Raw genomic sequence first — 18,999 nt, forward strand, 5'->3', positions numbered from 1 at the left:
TAAATTGTGCATTAAGGTGGTGCAATTTTATAAACAAGATATGCATATATAATCTCATACCTTATGTCCAAAGGAAAATTTTCAATTAGCAATAATAGCTAATTTATAAAAAAAGAAGGCTCACAAAATCCTTTCCTTTAGCACTATTATAAGGTAGATAGGCAACCCAAATATTGCTACCCCTCCCCCAATTTTTAGATAAAGAAACTGAGATTCTAAAATGCAAAGTGGTTTGACCCTATTCAAACAACTAATAAGTATCAGAACCAGGTTTAAATTCCTCCCTTCTGACTTTAGGTCCATTCCATGATACATGGCACTATTACAGTTTAGTGCATAAAAGCTGAGGAATGCTGGTGAATATTTAACAACAATCTCTCTAGGAAAAAAAATACATGCAAAGCACATTTTAAAATTTAATTTTCATAATCAATACTTTCCTAAATCTAGACAAGCATTAAAATCACAAATCAAGCCCTGATTTTTAGCCTTAGCAAATTTTTGAGGTGTATGCTCACCCTGAAAATTTAACAATCAGCTCTCAAGATCTGGTTTGACCTGAATCCATCGCACTTATGTAGCTCATTCAAATGTTATTTCTACTGTCAACTTTAGCTTTTAAAACTGTGTCATAAAATTAACTGAACAGATAGGCATTCAGCAGATCATTTAATCTAATGACCAAGAAAATTATTTCTGTCCATCATAGACCTCATACCATTGTGGCCTATCTTTATCTCTTTATGCAGTAGGCACATAAATAACATTTAATTTTAGTTCTCCACCTTTTGGAATCATTGCCAAGTTTTCATAGCCAAGTTAGAGTTTGAATGTCCAGATTTATAAAATAACATAAAAGAGCATCTTGACACTTTGGCATAATGGAGTCTCCTGAATCTAAATATAAAATCTACAATCTCCATTATTCCTCTTCTCTTTGGGGTTGTTAGGGGTTTCACAGTGTAATGGGGAAAGCTCAAGCCTATGAGTCAGGAGACCAGTGTTCCATTTCAGATTCTTAAATTAACTAGTTATATAATGTTGAGTACAACACTTCATGTCAATGGACATCAGTTTCCTCATCTATAAAATAAGAAGGTTGAGTGTCCCAGATAATCTCCCAAGTCCCTTCCTGCTCCATACTCCTAGCTTAAAAGTAGAGAAAGCTACAAAAGAGGAAAGTAGAAGTGGAATGTTAAGGGTGCTTGGGTTAGAGTGCTTTATTTTTATTTGGGTGGGTTGGGGAAATAAATAGTATGCTAATATGAATAGGATAGTGGTTGCAGACATGGAACTGCATTTCCCCAAAGAAGTCTCACTCATAATTAAACATAATTATATACACAATGATTTCTTTCTTATCTTGATGAAGATGGGTCCATTTCTTTGCAAAGACAATTTCAAAATATTATGAAGTATAAAAGATTGAAGCAAGAGTCTTGTTCACCGTGGGGATAAAATGTGCAAAATGAATACCTCCTTTTGTGTCCCATACCAACGGGACATCAGAAAGGTTCCAAATAATTAGGATGCTACAGAATGGGAAGTATAAAGAATATGGGAAGCTTCTACTTTGGTGAATTGTCATGGGAATAGGCATCCATCAAAACTTTAATATTCAGTTAGCATGAATGGCTAAATCTGAATCATTCCAGCTCAATCACTATACAAGATCTAGAATTTTTGTCTCCTTTTTTTAAAGATCACTGTGACTAGCACTTTAATGTTTTTAATTGAGTCCAGAACTTCTAATGAAATATTAAAAGAATGTTATCAAACATATATTATCAGAAAATAAGGCAAGCTAGTCATGTGGCAAAAATTAGGGAAAACTGATGGATAGCTCGTTTGAAACATTGCTATCTTGGGACATTGGTACTGGGGGTGTCCAGAGACTTTGAAGAGGACAGTATAACATTGACTGAGTCATCTACATCTACAGAAGACTATTTGATATTCATAGTGATGATCTTCTAGTATCCTTAAGTGCATTTTGATGAATCAAAAATGGATTAGAATAATAGAATTTTAGGACTAAGGGAGCTCTTTGAGATTATATAGTCTGATTTTTAATATTAAAAATTGAATTATGTTCAGGGTGGTATTGGAGACTAATGTAAATTACTACATTTTCATGCTTCAGAAATTAACCCTAAATGTGTAGCATATATGAGTACAGGTAGTAATCATACAACTATAATTTTAATTTAATTTTTTAATTAGTATAGATTTATTCTTCTCTTTCCTTCCCACCTTCCTGAACCCAATTGGGAAAAAAGAAAGAAAAATGCAACACATAACAACACTGCTGGAAAACAAATCCCCACATTGACTTGTTCTCTTTCTCTCTCTCTCTCTCTCTCTCTCTCTCTCTCTCTCTCTCTCTCTCTCTCTTTTATTCTATATCTCAAAACTATCACCTGTCAGTTAATGTTTGGATACCATGCTTCATCACTGGCACTTTGGAACAGAAGTTAATCTACAATGATTAGAGCTATAACTGTAATATTTGACAACTAAAATAGCTAATCCTCTGATGATATTATAAAACAGGAAGTTTATCACTTGCTAAAATTGGTGCATACATTTTTAAGGCAGACTACAGTTAACAGACTTTATAGCTTCATAAACAGCCATTATTCTTTGTGTATTTTGAATACAAAAGTAACTATTAAATAGGAATTTTTAAATAGGGAATCTTCTATGGTTTGAAAGTAACCAGTACAGTTACATTCAGTCAAATAGTTGGCATAGGGGCAATTTTTAGGCAAACTCCTGACTTGGACTGGGGCACCTCCTGTAGAGCTAGACTCATGTTTTTCTCTTTATTGAGGCACGTTTGCTTTGCTGAGATGATATAGGGAACTTATGAACCCCAAATGATAGGTCTATACCCCCAAGATGACTGTCAAATGAGAGTCAGGAGTTTGGGTTCTTGTTAGGAGTAGCCTGCCACTCTGTGGCCTTTAAGAGTAGAGAAGGGAAAAAGTTTTAGAAAAGAGTCCCTCAAACAGGATGAAGTGATTAGCTCCTCTGAATAAGAGTCCATCATCCACATGACTCTCAGGCTCCAGTCAACTTCGGGGCACCTCTAATCATTAAAGATCAATAGGGCTTTCCCCATGTTTTCCTGACAAGACTCTTTTGTCACTAAGCAAGAACCAATATATATGTGTAATACCATCATACCAAGTCTATCAATTAGTGGCTCCCCTCATCACCCCTAGATGAACCAATTATTGACACTATATAGCTGCTGTGGGGTTTTTTTGTTTCTTTTAAAACCTTTACCTTCTGCTTTGGAATCAATACTGTGTATTGGTTCCAAGGCAGAAGAGTGGTAAGGGCTAGGCAATGGGGGTTAAGTGACTTGCCCAGGGTCACATAGCTGGGGAGTGTCTAAGGTCAGATTTGAACCTAGGACCTCCTGTCTCTAGGCCTGGCTCTCAATCCACTGAGCTACCCACATGCCCCCAGCTGCTGTGTTTTTAAACCATTTTCTATCTATGATCATAATTAAAGTTTGATAGAGAGTTGCTAAGCAAAGATAACTAGGAAAAAAAAGCAACAGATGAATGAAAAGGAATTGGGCTTTTTAACGATAGTATTAGAACTCTAAAAAATTCATTTTCTTGAATATCAGTCTGAAAAAGAGTTTGGGGGAAAAAAAGAGCAGGCATATACACTGTAATAAAGTCCTTACTTCCATCGCCCCTAAAAGATTGGCACTCTCTCCAATGCTTTCTTCTATGTACCTTCGTTCTTCATCTGTAATGGTCGGGTGTTTAGCTGGGCTCTCATAAGACACCAAAAGCCAGAACATATACCAGACCATTCCAAAGCTCCCTGTTGAAAAGAAAGAAGACAGAGGACAGGATGTTAAAGGAGAGAGTTTAAAAATAGGCAACATACATATAGACGTTTCCAATTTTCCTGTCGAATTGGCATTTTTCTCTTGTTTCATTAGCATGTTGAAGGCTCTGTGAATCAGGAAGACTGGCTGTTTTAGGTAAGAATTCATTTTACACTGCAGCTCTGGCTTACATCAGTATAGCAATCTCATCACCCTTCAGCAAAGAGGAGAATGGCACTGTAATTGCTCTCACCAATACACACATTCCACAAGGTGAGAAAGTAGAGCTTGTATTAGTAGCCTTCAGTCATGCCAAGAACTCATGAACTGGTTAAGGCAGCACAAAGACTTGTAGTCACTAGAGTCATACAAGGGAAGCTCAGTCATTTCACCCGGGGATTTTAAGAAAGCATCACAGCAAGGCACAGTCCAACTACAAACCAAGACAATTCCATGGAAAGTGAAAAATGAAATTAACCTGGTTGCTTGACATTAGATAAATGAATGGACATTTTTATGACCTGAATTAAATCTTTTTAAAAATTTAAAAATCCGTTAAATTCAGTCAAACCAAATTATTGCACAGACATAATCTATGTCATCTCTATATGACTATTGGTAGAACAAAAAAGTAGGCTTTAATATTTCATTGGCATGGGTTCCCTCAACCAATCTTAGAAAGTTAAAAAAAAAAAACATTTGGTTAGGTGGCTCAGGGGATTGAGAATCAGGCCCAGAGACAGGAGGTCCTGGGTTCAAATCTGGCCTCAGACACTTCCTCGCTTTTTGACCCTGGGCAAGTCACTTTACCCTCATTGCCAATCATTACCACTCTTCTGCCTGAGTGCCAGTACACGGTATTGATTCTAAGATGGAAGGTAAGGGTTTAAAAAAAAAAAAAAACATTCATCTGTGTATAGTGGGGGGGGGGAGGAGTATTCAGGGTAGGGTAACTGTTAATTCCTATTTCCCTAAAGCTTCTACATCAGTTCTTACAAACTGTGTGTGTGTGTGTGTGTGTTGGCAGTGATTTGGGGGACCCTGGACTTCTAATTTCATCAATGTCTATAGAAATCTTGATGTGGAAAATCCCACCATTTATGCTCTCTGCAAATGATAGAGTTAGAAAATTGACTGAGAGAAACAAATTAAATGGCTTGCCCAAGATCAGTCAGCCAAATTGTGTCAAGAGAGGCACCATCTATTAAAACAAAATTCAGCATCTTCTCTTGTTCTAAGTGCTTGAATCACAGAAGTGAGGCACAGTAATTAATGTAGTGACATTCTATATTTCATGTAAATAACCCTTGTGTTATTTCCAGTACATGATATTATTACTTAGTGTATTGCCAAGGCATTCCATAAATGAATGGCTATAAACTCTCTCCCTATGAGCCCTGTGATTCCTTTTTCATCTTTTCCTTTTTAGCAATCTCACCATTGAAAATGCTCTCTCTGCAATATTTGTATTCATAGTCATTAATAATAGAAAGTTGACTGATGTATTCCAGTTTTGCAATTGCTAGACATTTTAATTCCCCTCTCACTCCATTCTCTTGGTAGCTTACTTCCTTGAGGAACAAGGTGAATGTTCCTAATCTTTCCTGCCCCATTCTTAGTCTCCACTGATTCTCCTTAACACAGTTATAGTGAGGTTTGTAAGGAAGTTTAACAGAAGGGATCACTAACAAAATATATAAAACAGGCTAATTAACTAAAAGGACAAAGGATTTGGAAGGGGAATCAGGGAGTGACTTATTCCTAACCCACCCAGATATTAAAATCTTAGCCTTCCCAAATAACCTTAACCTAACTAAATAAAGGGGATAACAAAAGATAAAAGGTTAGTAAAGTCCACAGGGCCCAGATTTTCACAACTCCAGAGTCATTGGTTGGGTCAAACTGCAGTATCAAGATGAGTCCTCACAAGGTTCAGGAAGGGAGGACTTCATACCCAGTCACACTGTCTACCAGTGTGAAAAGGAACACTCACTCAACCTCTCCTTAAAAGATTATCCAATTCCCAGGCAGCTCCAAAGTTGGTTTCTTTCCTGGAGACACTTCCACACAGCCTCTCTGTCTGCTTCCCAGAGAGAGAATGAGCCAACTGCCAGTACCCCAACTCCCTTAGAATGCTGACCCAGCTGTACCCCAAAGAGATAATGGACACAAAGACTTGTACAAAAATATTCATAGCTGCGCTCTTTGTGGTGGCCCAAAACTGGAAAATGAGGGGATGCCCATCAATTGAGGAATGGCTGAACAAACTGTGGTATATGTTGGTGATGGAGTACTATTGTGCTAAAAGGAATAATAAAGTGGAGAAGTTCCATGGAGACTGGAACAACCTCCAGGAAGTGATGCAGAGCGAGAGGAGCAGAACCAGAAGAACATTGTACACAGAGACAAACACACTGTGGTATCATCGAACGTAATGGACTTCTCCATTGGTGGTGGTGTAATGTCCCTGAACAACTTGCAGGGACCCAGGAGAAAAAAACACCATTCATAAGCAAAGGATAAACTATGGGAGTGGAAACACCGAGAAAAAGCAACTGCCTGAATACAGAGGTTGAGGGGACATGACAGAGGAGAGACTCTAAATGAACACTCTAATGCAAATACTATCAACAAAGCAATGGGTTCAAATCAAGAAAACATGTAATGCCCAGTGGACTTATGCGTCGGCTATGGGGGGTGGGGGGGGGAGGAAAAGAAAATGATCTATGTCTTTAACGAATAATGCTTGGAAATGATCAAATAAAATATATTAAAAAAAAAAAAAAAGAATGCTGACCCAGCCAGCTCTGTGGAATCTTGGTTTTGCAGCATCCCATGCTGCTAGCTTGCCCGGCTAAATTCCTTTCCTACAACACCTAGACTGGCTTGCATCTTTGTTCTGTTCCAATCAATTACAGAATATTACTATTACTCTCCTGATCTATTTGTCCCACAGAAGAGGGGGTTTTATATTTTATTATATTTATATATATTCATATTTTCAAAAATCCAATTTGGAGTGCCTGAAATTTGCATTTCCCCTGTCAGCTATGAACATTCAGTTCCTGCTTTCTGTCTGGGTAAATTCATTAAATATATTTCAAAATATTTTATTTTCAAAAACATGTAAAGTTTGTTCTGTGTCGATACAGGATATGACAGTGGTACTCATTGCATATGATCTAACTTTAATATAGTGTCAATTGTCATGGATGGTACATAAAAAAAAGCCTCTATAGTAAGTTAACTTATGGCTGAGGACCTTTCCTATCTATTTCCATCTTACCTTTCTCCACCTTATCTCATATTTTGTATGTCAACATTGTCTACACTCTGATCCAAATGGATCATTTTCTATTCCCTAATCAGAACTTGTACTTTCCCAAGTCTTTGCCTATGAGATGTAGCATGATAAAAAGATTTCAGATCCATGGAATTTAGAATTAGAAGACCTTATCTCTGCCACTTAAAGGCTGTGTGAATTTGGGCCAATTACTTAATCTCTCTGGACCACAATAGCCTCATTTGTAAAATGAAAGGATTAGATTTTATTATCTCTAAGTTCTTTTACAGTTTAAATCAATAAGCCCAGTCTTTTCTTATACCTTTCCTTAGGCCTCTAAAGATCTCCTTTCTCTACCCAACTGAAGCTCTTTCTCAACCCTTTAAGTCTTCCTGGTCTTTTTTTCTCAATGAAGAGCACCAATCATTTGGTTTTGAATCTCTCTTTGGTGTTCAGACAATTCAGTCCTGTCTGATTCTTCATGACTCCATTTGGCTTCAGATGTTTTGTTTTGTATTTTTTGCAAAGATATTGGATTAGTTTGCCATTTCCTTCCCCAGCTCATTTTTTAATGGATGAGGAAACTGAGGCAAAGACAGTGAAGTGATTTGTCCAGAGTCACATAGCTAGTAAGTGTCTAAGGTTGGATTTGAACTCGGGTCTTCCTGATTCTAGGACCAGGGATCTATCCAATATGCCACCTGGATGCCTCTCTCTAACATACTCATCTCTTAGTATGAATTATTTTTATCTACTTTCCTTTCTATCAAACTAAAAGCTTTCTGAGGGCAAGGAATAGGTGCTATCTAAACTTTGTCTTTTCCAGTGACTAGTGCAGTCTTCTGATAATCAATTTCTAAATTGAATTCATTTCTCCTGTTCTCTAAGTAAATGAACAATTGAGTCATTGATCTAATGAGATCATGAATCTTCTTACTCCTCAAGTAATACAAAGACATAGCTAAATAGATATCCTATAAATTATTCACAATTTCCACCATTTTCTGGTATTTTCATCATAAAGCAGTAATAAAATGGGAGAAATTATATGAACTTCTGGGACCTGATCCTTGTCACCTTTTATTCATTTTCCAATTTTCACCTTAATTTATTAAGGAAAGGAGGCAAAGTTCAATCAGTGCCAATTGAAAACTAATTCTCTGTCAATTTCTTCTTTCCTTTATCAATTTGTCTGATTATTTTAAAGCTGTCACTTAGAGAGGAGAAAAGAGTATATTTTGGCTTTGAAAAAATAAGACTTGTAACTAAGGAGACAGTACAATTGAATGGAGAATGCTATGTTGACATCTCGGCATGAGAATTTGAATCCACATAATTAACCATCTGTGTGATCTTGGATAAGTGCTTAACCTCCATGGACCTCAGTTTCCCTATCTGTAAAATGGTGTTAGACTAGATATTCTCTAAAGAGCCTTCCCAGCTCTGCATTTATGATTATATGATTCCCTTTTCTTTCAAGTCTAGTAAGAAAAACTAGATTCATATAACCTGAGTTTACTACTGGTATTTCTATGTGGCTATCCAGTGTCCTGGGATATTAGGAACCTTGTATCTATTACCCAAAGGAGATTAGAAGATCACAGTAATGAGGATGAAGGGTGAAATATAGTCAGGTAAGTGCATGAAAACTCTACTTCTTGCTAGTATCAAGGGTTAACAAATTCCTAACGGCTTTGTGATGTGTAGAATTATCCTGGAAACTTCAGGATTCATCTGATAAAAAGTGATGTGTGGCCTGGAAGTAACCCTGCAAATGTTGCTATACAAGAAAAGTTCAGCCCAGTGACCAGTCCCTGCAGATAACAGTGAGGCAGTAATAGGAAGCCCATCTCCTTCCATGTTGCCAAAGTTACATCTTGGTTTACCCTTCAAGTGGTTGATGAACATCTCCTATTTCTGGACAGAAGTTTCTTCTTTGTTACCCAATCCCAGAGACCTCCTCCCCTCTTTCTTGAAACACTATAAAACCCTGTAACCTTCTTGTCACTAAGTCTTGAGTCTATCAAAAAAAAAAAAACCCATATGGGTGTCTGTATTCTCACAATTGAAGAAAATAAGCACATCTGCTGGGCACACTGGCTCTTTTGATTTTCAGAAATACAGGATAACAATTTTAAGGTTAACATCAGGATGAAAAGCTAAATTAAAAGATAGTATGTATATATTTTAAAGTTTTGTTGATACTTTTTGTAATGTAGAAACAGAGAATACCAATAAATCTTTAAAAATAAAATATACTGTTCTTTTAATCCAGCCTTTCATTATCTCTAGCAAAAAGCAGTATGACAAAATAAAGAGTAGATCTGAGTCAGGAAGACCTGGGTTCAAACCCTATCCCAAGTGACCCATGCTGGCTGAGTCCCCCAGTCCAATCATTTAACAACTCAGCATGTCAGGCCACTTTCTAAGGTTATAAATCCTAGAACTAGCACCAATATATATTGGTAAAAGACGTTTCCTTAGGAGATTGCCCTGAGCCAAGTGAAATCACAGGTTAAGTCTTCTTCTTATTGCCCTCTTTTGAATACACACACACACACACACACACACACACACACACGCCCATAGAGGCACAGATGAAGAACAAAGAATATTTTGCTCAAGAAGCCTATTTGTCAGCTTAATAGTTATTTCCAAGAAGAAATGAATGATACAGGAAGAAATAAGGGTGAAAAACATTTTTCCTTAATCTCAAAATATTATGGTGAGAGAGACATGACAGATGTAAATACAACATGACTTGCATTGTTCAAAAGATCTGTGATTTCAGCCATATGGGTATTCTCTTCGCTAGCAGATTGCAAACCCTCTGTTCATTAACAAAATAATTTTGTGAGTTACTATGGCCAAAAATAAAATAATGTATTACTGGATGGCCAGCCAAATGTTATTTAACTAGTCTGGTCCTTAGTTGACAATCTCAGAGTACATCTCTGGGATGACACTTTACAGCATTTCCAGTTCAGTATTACCTGACAGAGCAAGACGTTTTGAGAGGCAAGACGAGAAGGGACAGCTTGATATAGTGGAAAGAGCCAATTTTTTGGAGTCAGATAATGATGACCTGAATTATTTAAGAGCTGGGTCAAGTCAAGACCTCTCTGGACCATTTGTTAAACTAAGAATATTGTCCTAGATACCCTCTAGGGATCCTTCCAACTCTCAATCAGAAGAGTATCATCATAAATAGTCATAGTTGTTTTTTTTTTGCTTGTTTGTTTGTTTTTTAAACCCTTACCTTCCATCTTGGAGTCAATACTGTGTGTTGGCTCCAAGGCAGAAGAATGGTAAGGGCTAGGCAATGGGGGTCAAGTGACTTGCCCAGGGTCACACAGCTGGGAAGTAATAGTCATAGTTTTTGAGAATCCAAAATCAACTGTTCTACAATGGCCACAGAGGAGGATTTAGTGAAAGAAATAGTACTTTGTCAAAATTCATCATCACCAAATGCTATTTTTCATTTAAAATACTTTTGTTACTTTTTCTTCAATTTCTACTTATTTCCATTAACCCTGTGACTAATAATGACTTGATCCTCTGACACTTCTTTGAGAATAGAGTAGGCTTGCCTTAAATGAAAAAGGTTTACATACCATAGACATAAAACACTGAAGACCATCCAGTATATTGCACAAGAATCCCGGCTAAAGGCATCGCAATCACAGCTCCTGCATAGGAACCTACAAAAAATGGAGAAGTAGATAAGAAATGAATAGACATTTTTTTTTACTTAAACCCATATTCCATGGAAAAGAGGAGTGAGCTACTTACCACAGAAGGAAGTGGTTGCTAGTCTGCTCCTTTCTAAAGGAGGGGCCCATTTGCTCCATATCCCATGGCAGGCAGGATAAGTGACTCCCTGTGAAGGGGATGGAGGAGAAGTCACCAAATACTTAGAAACTGAAAAGCAGACCCTCTTGACTTTCTTGTGTTTTACCTACAAACTAGTCCCAAGTTGTTCCACAACACAATTAAATGTCGCTCTTTGTCTTCCCTGTCCTCTCAGACACTTAGGTTCTCAAGAGGGAGGAAGCCTATTTTTAGGCAACAATTACACCCACCTTCCCTCTCCAAGGTTTTCCCATCACTTCAAATTTAATGTAGCTCCAGCTTAGAGAAAGGAAGCTAAGACTTTCATCCAGTCCCACAGTTCTTCTGCCCCTACAGGCATTTCTCTACAAAATTTTGGAAGATCATCTCTATGCAGATAATTGGTTCTAAAATGAAAGTGACAGCCAAGGGCCACTGCTGATTCCTGCTTCTTAAAGGCCATGTTTATGGAGCAAAGTAATTACTGAGTTTTGTCTTAGCAAAACATTTCCCTTTGTCCATTATTTTTTACTTTATCCACTAACCAGAGGGACAAGGCCTTTTTTTCAATGATTTAAAACTTTCCTGTCCCTCATAAATTAACATTAAATAAAAACGACATTGTCTAAACTCAAAATTGCTATTAAGTTATTCTTTCTATTTCTAAACAGTGGAATTCTGGTTAATGGAACACTGGTTTGAATAAAGAGAACAAGATATGAAATACCAAAGGCAAAAAAAAATTCTTTTATCTAGGAAAAAATCATCATTGGCTCATTGTTTTCTCCATCAATCTCCCCATTTGAAATATTTTATTGTCCCATTTCAACAAAATTGTATCTGCAGAATGCCAAAGCAACTCATCAATTTTTTGAAGCAGTTTTTTGAAAATCACACCCATGATTTACTATCATGTAGAATATCTTGCATTCGTAGCCTCAATGTTATCTTTCGCCTTTCACACTTTCCTATGGCAAAGCCAATCAGCTACCAAGCCTTGTAAATTCCTCCTTTTTTCTACCCACTGCCATTGTTCCAATATGGGTCATCTTTATTACTCTCTCCATTAAGCCTTCCCTGATATATCAAATCAGTAATGAACTTTCCCTAGGCTCTAGAAAGGTAGTATAATGTAGTAGAAAGGATGCTTAGTTTGGCCTCAGGAAAGCACCGGTTCAAATCTCACTTCTGATTTAGCTATATGACAACACAAGTCTTTTAATCTCCCCTGACCTTACTTTCTTCATCTGTAACATGGGAGTAAGAAATACCTGTAATAAAACAAGGCACTATATCTATGATTTCACTGGTGAGAATTGCTAGGTGATGAAACTGCTTCTATAACTGCAACTATTCTGTAACTGTAAAGTTTTAGACAGTTGACTAAAGAACCAAGAAGTCAAATGACCTGCTTAGGATAACAGAGTCAGTATGCATCAGAATCTGAACACTGGGCTTCCTGGCTTTAAGCTTGGGTCCAACCATTATATCACATCACTACCTATAATGAAACTCTAAACAGAGTTTGTTATTATATGTTTCTAATTATTTCCCATGTAAAATAAGTGATATGCTGACACAGCCCTTTTGGGGGAGTTTATAAAGTGCCATTTATACATATACATTTTTGTATTATGAACCTCATCACTATAATGTAAGATAGACATCACAATGCCCATTTTACAGAGGACTATTAGGTTAAAGGAAATTAACAGGCTTTCTTATGGTCACAGAGCTAGTGAGAGAGGTATGATGTGAATTCAGGTCTTCTTGCCCCCAGAAAACAGAACGTGGAACCAAGAATGGTAATTGCAAAGAAAAACATTTAGTCTTGATATAAGGAAGAAGAAAACCTTTTTTGACAATTAGATACATCCTAAACTGGGAAGGGCTGGCTCCAGAAGTAATGAGCTGTCCTTCATTATCTTTGAGAAGAGGTTAGATGGTCACTTGTCAGGAAAGTTATGGGGGCATTATTTTCTGGTGTAGATTGGACCAAATGCCACGCAGATGCCTTCCATCTTTGAAATTCAGTGATTCATGACTGAGAGGCCAGTATACATACCCTACCTTCTAGTAAGACTCAGAATTCCTTAAAAGTCAGTATCCTGACTCATCAAATTCTTTTCTCTACCTCTGGGGACTCTTGACACTTGGCACAAAATAAAACCATTGTTTAATGGAGCTAAATTGAATTTCAACTAGTAGGTTTGGCACTGTGTAGACTTAGTCTTATATCAAGTCTCCATTTACCAGTCAGAAAAGATAATCTTTTTGTTGTTCTACAATTCCATACCTCAACAAGCCCCTGTAAGATTCTAACAAATATAACACAGCCATAGTGCACTCTAGCTGCCGATGGGATTAGCATATTGAGGGTGGAGGTGAGGAGTATGGCAGCTCCAAAAACCCTGCAAAAGAAAAAGGAGAGTGGAAGGTTTAACATTACTTAAAGAACTCGTAAGTGCTAAAAAAATTCACATTTTTGGAATAAATTAAACACCTGTTGGGAATTTATCTTTAATACAGATTTTAAAAACTGAAAATGTTTTATACTTTACTGAATGATGATTCCATCTTCAAACATTCCAGTGGTTCTGGGATCCCATTAACTTTATTATTCCCTTCAACAAAGCAGATTGTAACTCATCTATCTCTACCCATCCTGTATGACTCATGCCCATATACTCCCCTAAATTTGCCACAGGAAGACCACTCAACATAGTAGATGACTTCCTCACCTTCCATCTCAAGGATATCAGTGGAGTATAAGAGCTGTCCACCTGCCATCCTCTTGTCCCCATTATGAATGATTAGCAAATTCAAATAGAGAAATAAGCCATATTTCTTTAAATACATTTTATTATTCATATATAATACTGAAAAGAAGTATATTCATATTTGACAAATTTCATTTAAATAATATATAGTCATATGTATGTTTGTAAATCTATGTGCATAAATATAATATTAGAATATATGCATATATAATGATGCTATTCAGGAAGAATTCAATGGTACATGTATATAAAAGGCACTCTAGGGCCACTTAGGTGGCTAAGTGAATAGAGAGTCAGGACTGAAGAGAGGGAGGTCCTAGGTTCAAATCTGACCCCAGATACTTCCTAGCTGTGTGACTCTGAGTACCTGAATTAACTCCAGTTTCCTGCTTCTTATCACTTTTCTGCCTTGGAACCAATACTTATCAGTTCTAAGACAGAAGGTAAAGGTTTTATCAATAAATAAATAGCACTATTAGTACATTTGGGGAAAGATAGAATCTTATTTTCAATGTGCCAAGAAAATTTGTTATGTTGAAAGAAACCCTCCATTGAAATATCTTTGTAAAGGCAGCAAGAACAGTACCAAAAGCAAAGGGACCTAAGTTCAAATCCATGATCTGCCAGCTACATTCAGCTACTGGCCCATAAGCCACATGGATATTTATACCTGCCCTGTCTATCTCACTGGATCATGGGGAGAATCAGATACAATTATGAAGTTAAAGATTTTTGGAACTACAAAGAACAACTTGAAATTATCATTTTTTTAAAATGAGGTTTCTCTTATGCCAGCATTACTGTTCAGTGTTTTGTGTTTTTAATTTAACTGTGTAAATAAACACCATCTAGTAAACAGTTTTAGAAGATATTGACAGAATAATGTAGTTAAAACCCTTAATCCACTTGAAAGAAGAAAAAAAATAGCCCATATTTTAAAGCAGGTTGTAGTGAAGTTCAAATTGATCAGAAAAGCCATTCTTTTAATTTAATAATTTGAGTAAATCATTCTGATCAAGATGCTCAGAGACATATGGCTTCCAATTGCAGGCTTTGTGCTTAGTACAAGTTTGATCAGACCCATCTTGGGGCCTTCCATTCATGATAGAGCATGTGGTCATAGCCTTAATTTGTATAGATGGGCACATTAACATGTAATTATTTATTGAGCATTGGATTAAATATCATTGACTAGCTCCCAAAGTTTAAGGATTAGTCTTAGAAATTGTTGGATAAGGGAAAAGACTTTTTCTATTTCATTATATTGCCTTACCTATGCCAAATGCTTTTATTTAATTAATTCAAACTACAATCTATCTTTTCTCTGTCTCTGTCTCTGTCTCTCCTTCAACTCCCAAGTGTAATCTATTTTTGTAGACTCCCTCCAATGAAGAGAATATTCACTCTACATGACCATTTTACTCTTTCCCTGAAAAAATATTCAGGGTCTGGATTCAGTCTATGCTTTATTCTTAGATTTCAAAACTATGGATCAGGAAACTGAAGTCTAATTCTGATTTCACCAATGACCTTATACAAGTCATGATCTTTACCTACTTTAAGTTTATCTATCTATTAAATAAGGAACCTGGAATAAATTATTTCTAAGATCTCTACTAGCACTGACACTATTTTCTTTGGATTTACTAGCTAAGAATAGGACATGTTTTGCCCAATTAGTCTAACTCCTGCCAAATTCTGGTTGTATGTAGGCCATTTCTTGCTTTTTAAAAATAAATGTAATTCCCATAGCCTTTCTCAAAGAAATCTGAATGTGGATCTCTTTTATTATATAATAAAAGCTGAATTTAACTCATGGCTTTATAAAAACAAATAGTGCTTCATGCCCCAAAGATAAAACTCTAACTTCAGATCTCATTGGAGCCTCCAGGTTGTACAAAATAATGAAAGGATTATTTCCTTCAAGGACTATGGGAAGTTGGGGGCAAGGGATTGAGCAAAGTATCCCCAGAAAAAAAGCTATTTCCCTGGGAGTGAGGAATTATTGAGGAGTGAACAATATATTTCTAGATTTATGTGGGATTTTTTTTTTCTGTAGGAGAATTTTGGGATGAACAATGAAAGGAGAATATACAGAGTAGCCAACAACTATAATTTCACCCCTAGAGCCAGTCCATCATGAGTAGTCTGTTAGCTTTGTTATAATTATTTTTCACAGATTCATTCTAATCTTCTAAATACTTATAAAGATATATTTATATAGGAGACATTTTTATGACAAAGGCAAGTCAAGGCACTGTATAAATTTTACTTTGCTAATGATTTTTAGAATATTCATTAACTACAAGGACCAAGTTTTCCCTTGAGAAGTATAATTTACATCCAATTTAGTTCAACCTAATATTAGCCCATATTCAGGTCATTCAGAAGACCAAGGAAAGAAGTTAATCTTGTTTGACATGAATGGGGTAGGTAGTGATAATGGATGATGGAGAGAAGAAAGAATTACTAAGAACTTATTTTCTTTCTGTTTTCTCTCCCAAGAAGAATGATCTTAGAGTGGGGAGAAAAGAACAAAAATTATTAGAAGGGTTTTGAAATCCAATTGTCATCAAGACATGTTCAAAGAGCACTAAGATGTCCTCAGTGAGTCTAAGTGCTGACAAACTAAATTCCAGATTATAAAAAGAAGTGATAGGTGTGGTTAATTGGTCAATATGAGGAAGCTTTCAAGAATTAAGATGAATGAGAGATGAACCAAAGAACTTGACACAGACATTGTCCTGTGAAGTGTGGAGATTGCTAAAACTATTAGTGAGCTTAATTTTGATTCTTTATATCATAGAACATATTAAAAGGATATCTCATGAGGATTTAGAAAGTTGTAATTGCTAAGAACATTTCTAATTTTGACTAGATTTGGTTATAGTTTATTAGACTGGTAAATCTGATTTTAGAAACAAAAATACAAAAATGTTGGCCATGAAGAGTACTTAGTAATATCATCCAAGAAAATAAAATTAGGATATCTTAAAAGAAAGAAAATTATTGATTATTGATGTGGAAGTTCAAATTCTGTGTTCAGTTGTACTATGAACTAGTTAAAACTAAAACCAAAATCAGTAAAAAATTAGACAAATGGTTAAGATGAAAAGATACTACCAAAACTTTCAACAACTTTAGCCCAGCCTTTTCAAATAATTCATCATCAATGACAAAAATGTGAAATGGAAAAATGGAAAAAACAGATATTGACTTTGTCACCATTTTCTCTAAAAAGCTCAACAAATATGAAGCTATCCAACAACAAAGAAGACAAAAGTATCAAGAAATATGTGATCTTCTTTCCAAATGATAGACATAGATGCAAAAGTAAATGCTATATTATAACATAAAGTCATTTATTAAAAAACTATGGAGTAAAGTTTTCATTGTTTTATGGGGAAATATTTATCATTATTTCCTAAAAGTCCTCATAAATATTGATGTAAGAACCACATAGGTCACATTGCCCTAAAAAGTTTTCACAACTGTAATTGCCAAATGGACCACACATGCATATAAAAAGAAAAAAAATTGTCAATGTTTCAATAACGATCTGTTTCCATCATTGTTGATAGTCATTATTGACAACCCACCAGTCCATGATGTATCAAACAAACAAAAAATAGAAATTACTTTAAAAAGAGAGTGGAAAAAAGAAGCTGATCCAGTCTAAGTACAAACTGAAGAAATCTATGCCAGAGGTGTATTGAAGGATATTTCAAGGAATGGAAGGTAACAAAAATGGGGTGCAGGGAGGTTGGATTATGAATTATATCAACTATCACAAATCACTTAATCACTATAAAAGCTATGAATACATATGCCTAGTTTAATTAACATCATTTATAAAATCATAATGAGAATAATCTATAGGTACATCAATGTTATTCTTGATGAAAATATAGAAAAAGGCCATACTTTAGTAAATCGTTTTCATTAGCAGACCATATCTATATAAATGAAAGAAAGGAATAAAATGTTTTCACAAAACCATATGTTTACTATTGACTGATAACAAAGCACATTTTACTTAGTAGGGCAAAACGCAAAGTTAAAGGCTATCTTCAAACAAACATACTCAAGTTAAGATTATACAAGGTTCCTTGGTAAATTTACCTGCAAAATATACTCCTTTTAATGACCCCATAATTATTGACATCAAGCAAAGCACAAGACAAAAAAAATGGAGTCCCAACAAAGGAGCTCATGACTGTCAAGAAAAATGCTATTCTTTGGACCTAATGAAAAGAGGACCACCTAAACATGATGAAAAATCTTTCAGTTGTCCTGGTTTGTAGATTATATTGTCTTAATTTTCATCAACATATCATGACACTTCCTCTATGAGAGTCATGATTACTCAAATATAATGGCTTAATAATTCATACATGTAAAACTAAAATGATGAAAAATAAATATTTTTCAGACTATAGTTTGGAAGATAAGCCCACTGAACTAATTCATCAAGTCATATAGGTGATAAAGGCATTGTGGGTGGACAATTAGGTGTAAATTGAATAAGAGAATATTCGAGATAGCATTTAGAAAGTTGCATATGCATTTTATTATATCTGAAAGAGAAATATTCAAATGATTGTTCTAAAATTTTATTGTAAGTCTCAGAACCGTGGAATCTTCAACAAAGCAAAGTTTTTGGATGATCCTAATGTCATAAAGAGGTTCACAGAAGTTACTAGTAATCTACAATACATTTATAATCATGACCTGTCTACACCAAAGAATTGGTCTAAGGAACATTATTATGAGAAAAACTATGACTAGAAAATGGAAGTGGGCCAATCTTGTGATGCTATTGAAAAATAAAAAAGAAATAGCTCAAGAATTACACTGATTTCTATGAAATTTAAAAAGACCCAAATGAAGGTTTTCAACATTATGAGCAGATTATTAATTATGAAGCAAAAAAATAGCAGAAGGTGGATAAGAATCATACAGAAAAAAAGGTGTGTCAATTCATGCCAATGGAGAAGATATCCCAAGATCTTTTATCAGAATCAAGATCTTTTTATATAGAATATAACAAATATAGTCAGATGAAATTTAATAAGAATTGGTATATACACGCATATATTTATGGCTTTATGTCAATTCCACAAGTACAAGATGTAGGTTGTGTGCCTAGAGAAAATGTAAAAAAGTGATAGTCTTAGTGAACTGCAAACTCAATATGAATCAACAGTTTTGTTTGCAGCCAAAAGAGCAGTTGCTATTTTAGTCTTTATTAA

General features: G+C 35.5%; 1 protein-coding gene across 1 annotated transcript in view; it reads right to left on the reverse strand.

The window, feature by feature from the left end:
* SLC17A6 (solute carrier family 17 member 6) overlaps positions 1–18,999 on the reverse strand; it is a 70,275-nt gene that overhangs the window by 12,880 nt on the left and 38,396 nt on the right. The window contains exons 4-7 of the mRNA XM_003341467.4: positions 13,264–13,378; positions 10,929–11,016; positions 10,751–10,837; positions 3,704–3,846 (exon numbers count right to left, since the gene is read on the reverse strand). Coding sequence (XP_003341515.1) covers positions 3,704–3,846; positions 10,751–10,837; positions 10,929–11,016; positions 13,264–13,378 — 433 coding nt within the window. The remainder of the gene's footprint in view (positions 1–3,703; positions 3,847–10,750; positions 10,838–10,928; positions 11,017–13,263; positions 13,379–18,999) is intronic.

This window comes from Monodelphis domestica, chromosome 6 (genome assembly GCF_027887165.1).
Source record: "Monodelphis domestica isolate mMonDom1 chromosome 6, mMonDom1.pri, whole genome shotgun sequence".
NCBI classification, from domain to species: Eukaryota; Metazoa; Chordata; class Mammalia; order Didelphimorphia; family Didelphidae; genus Monodelphis; species Monodelphis domestica.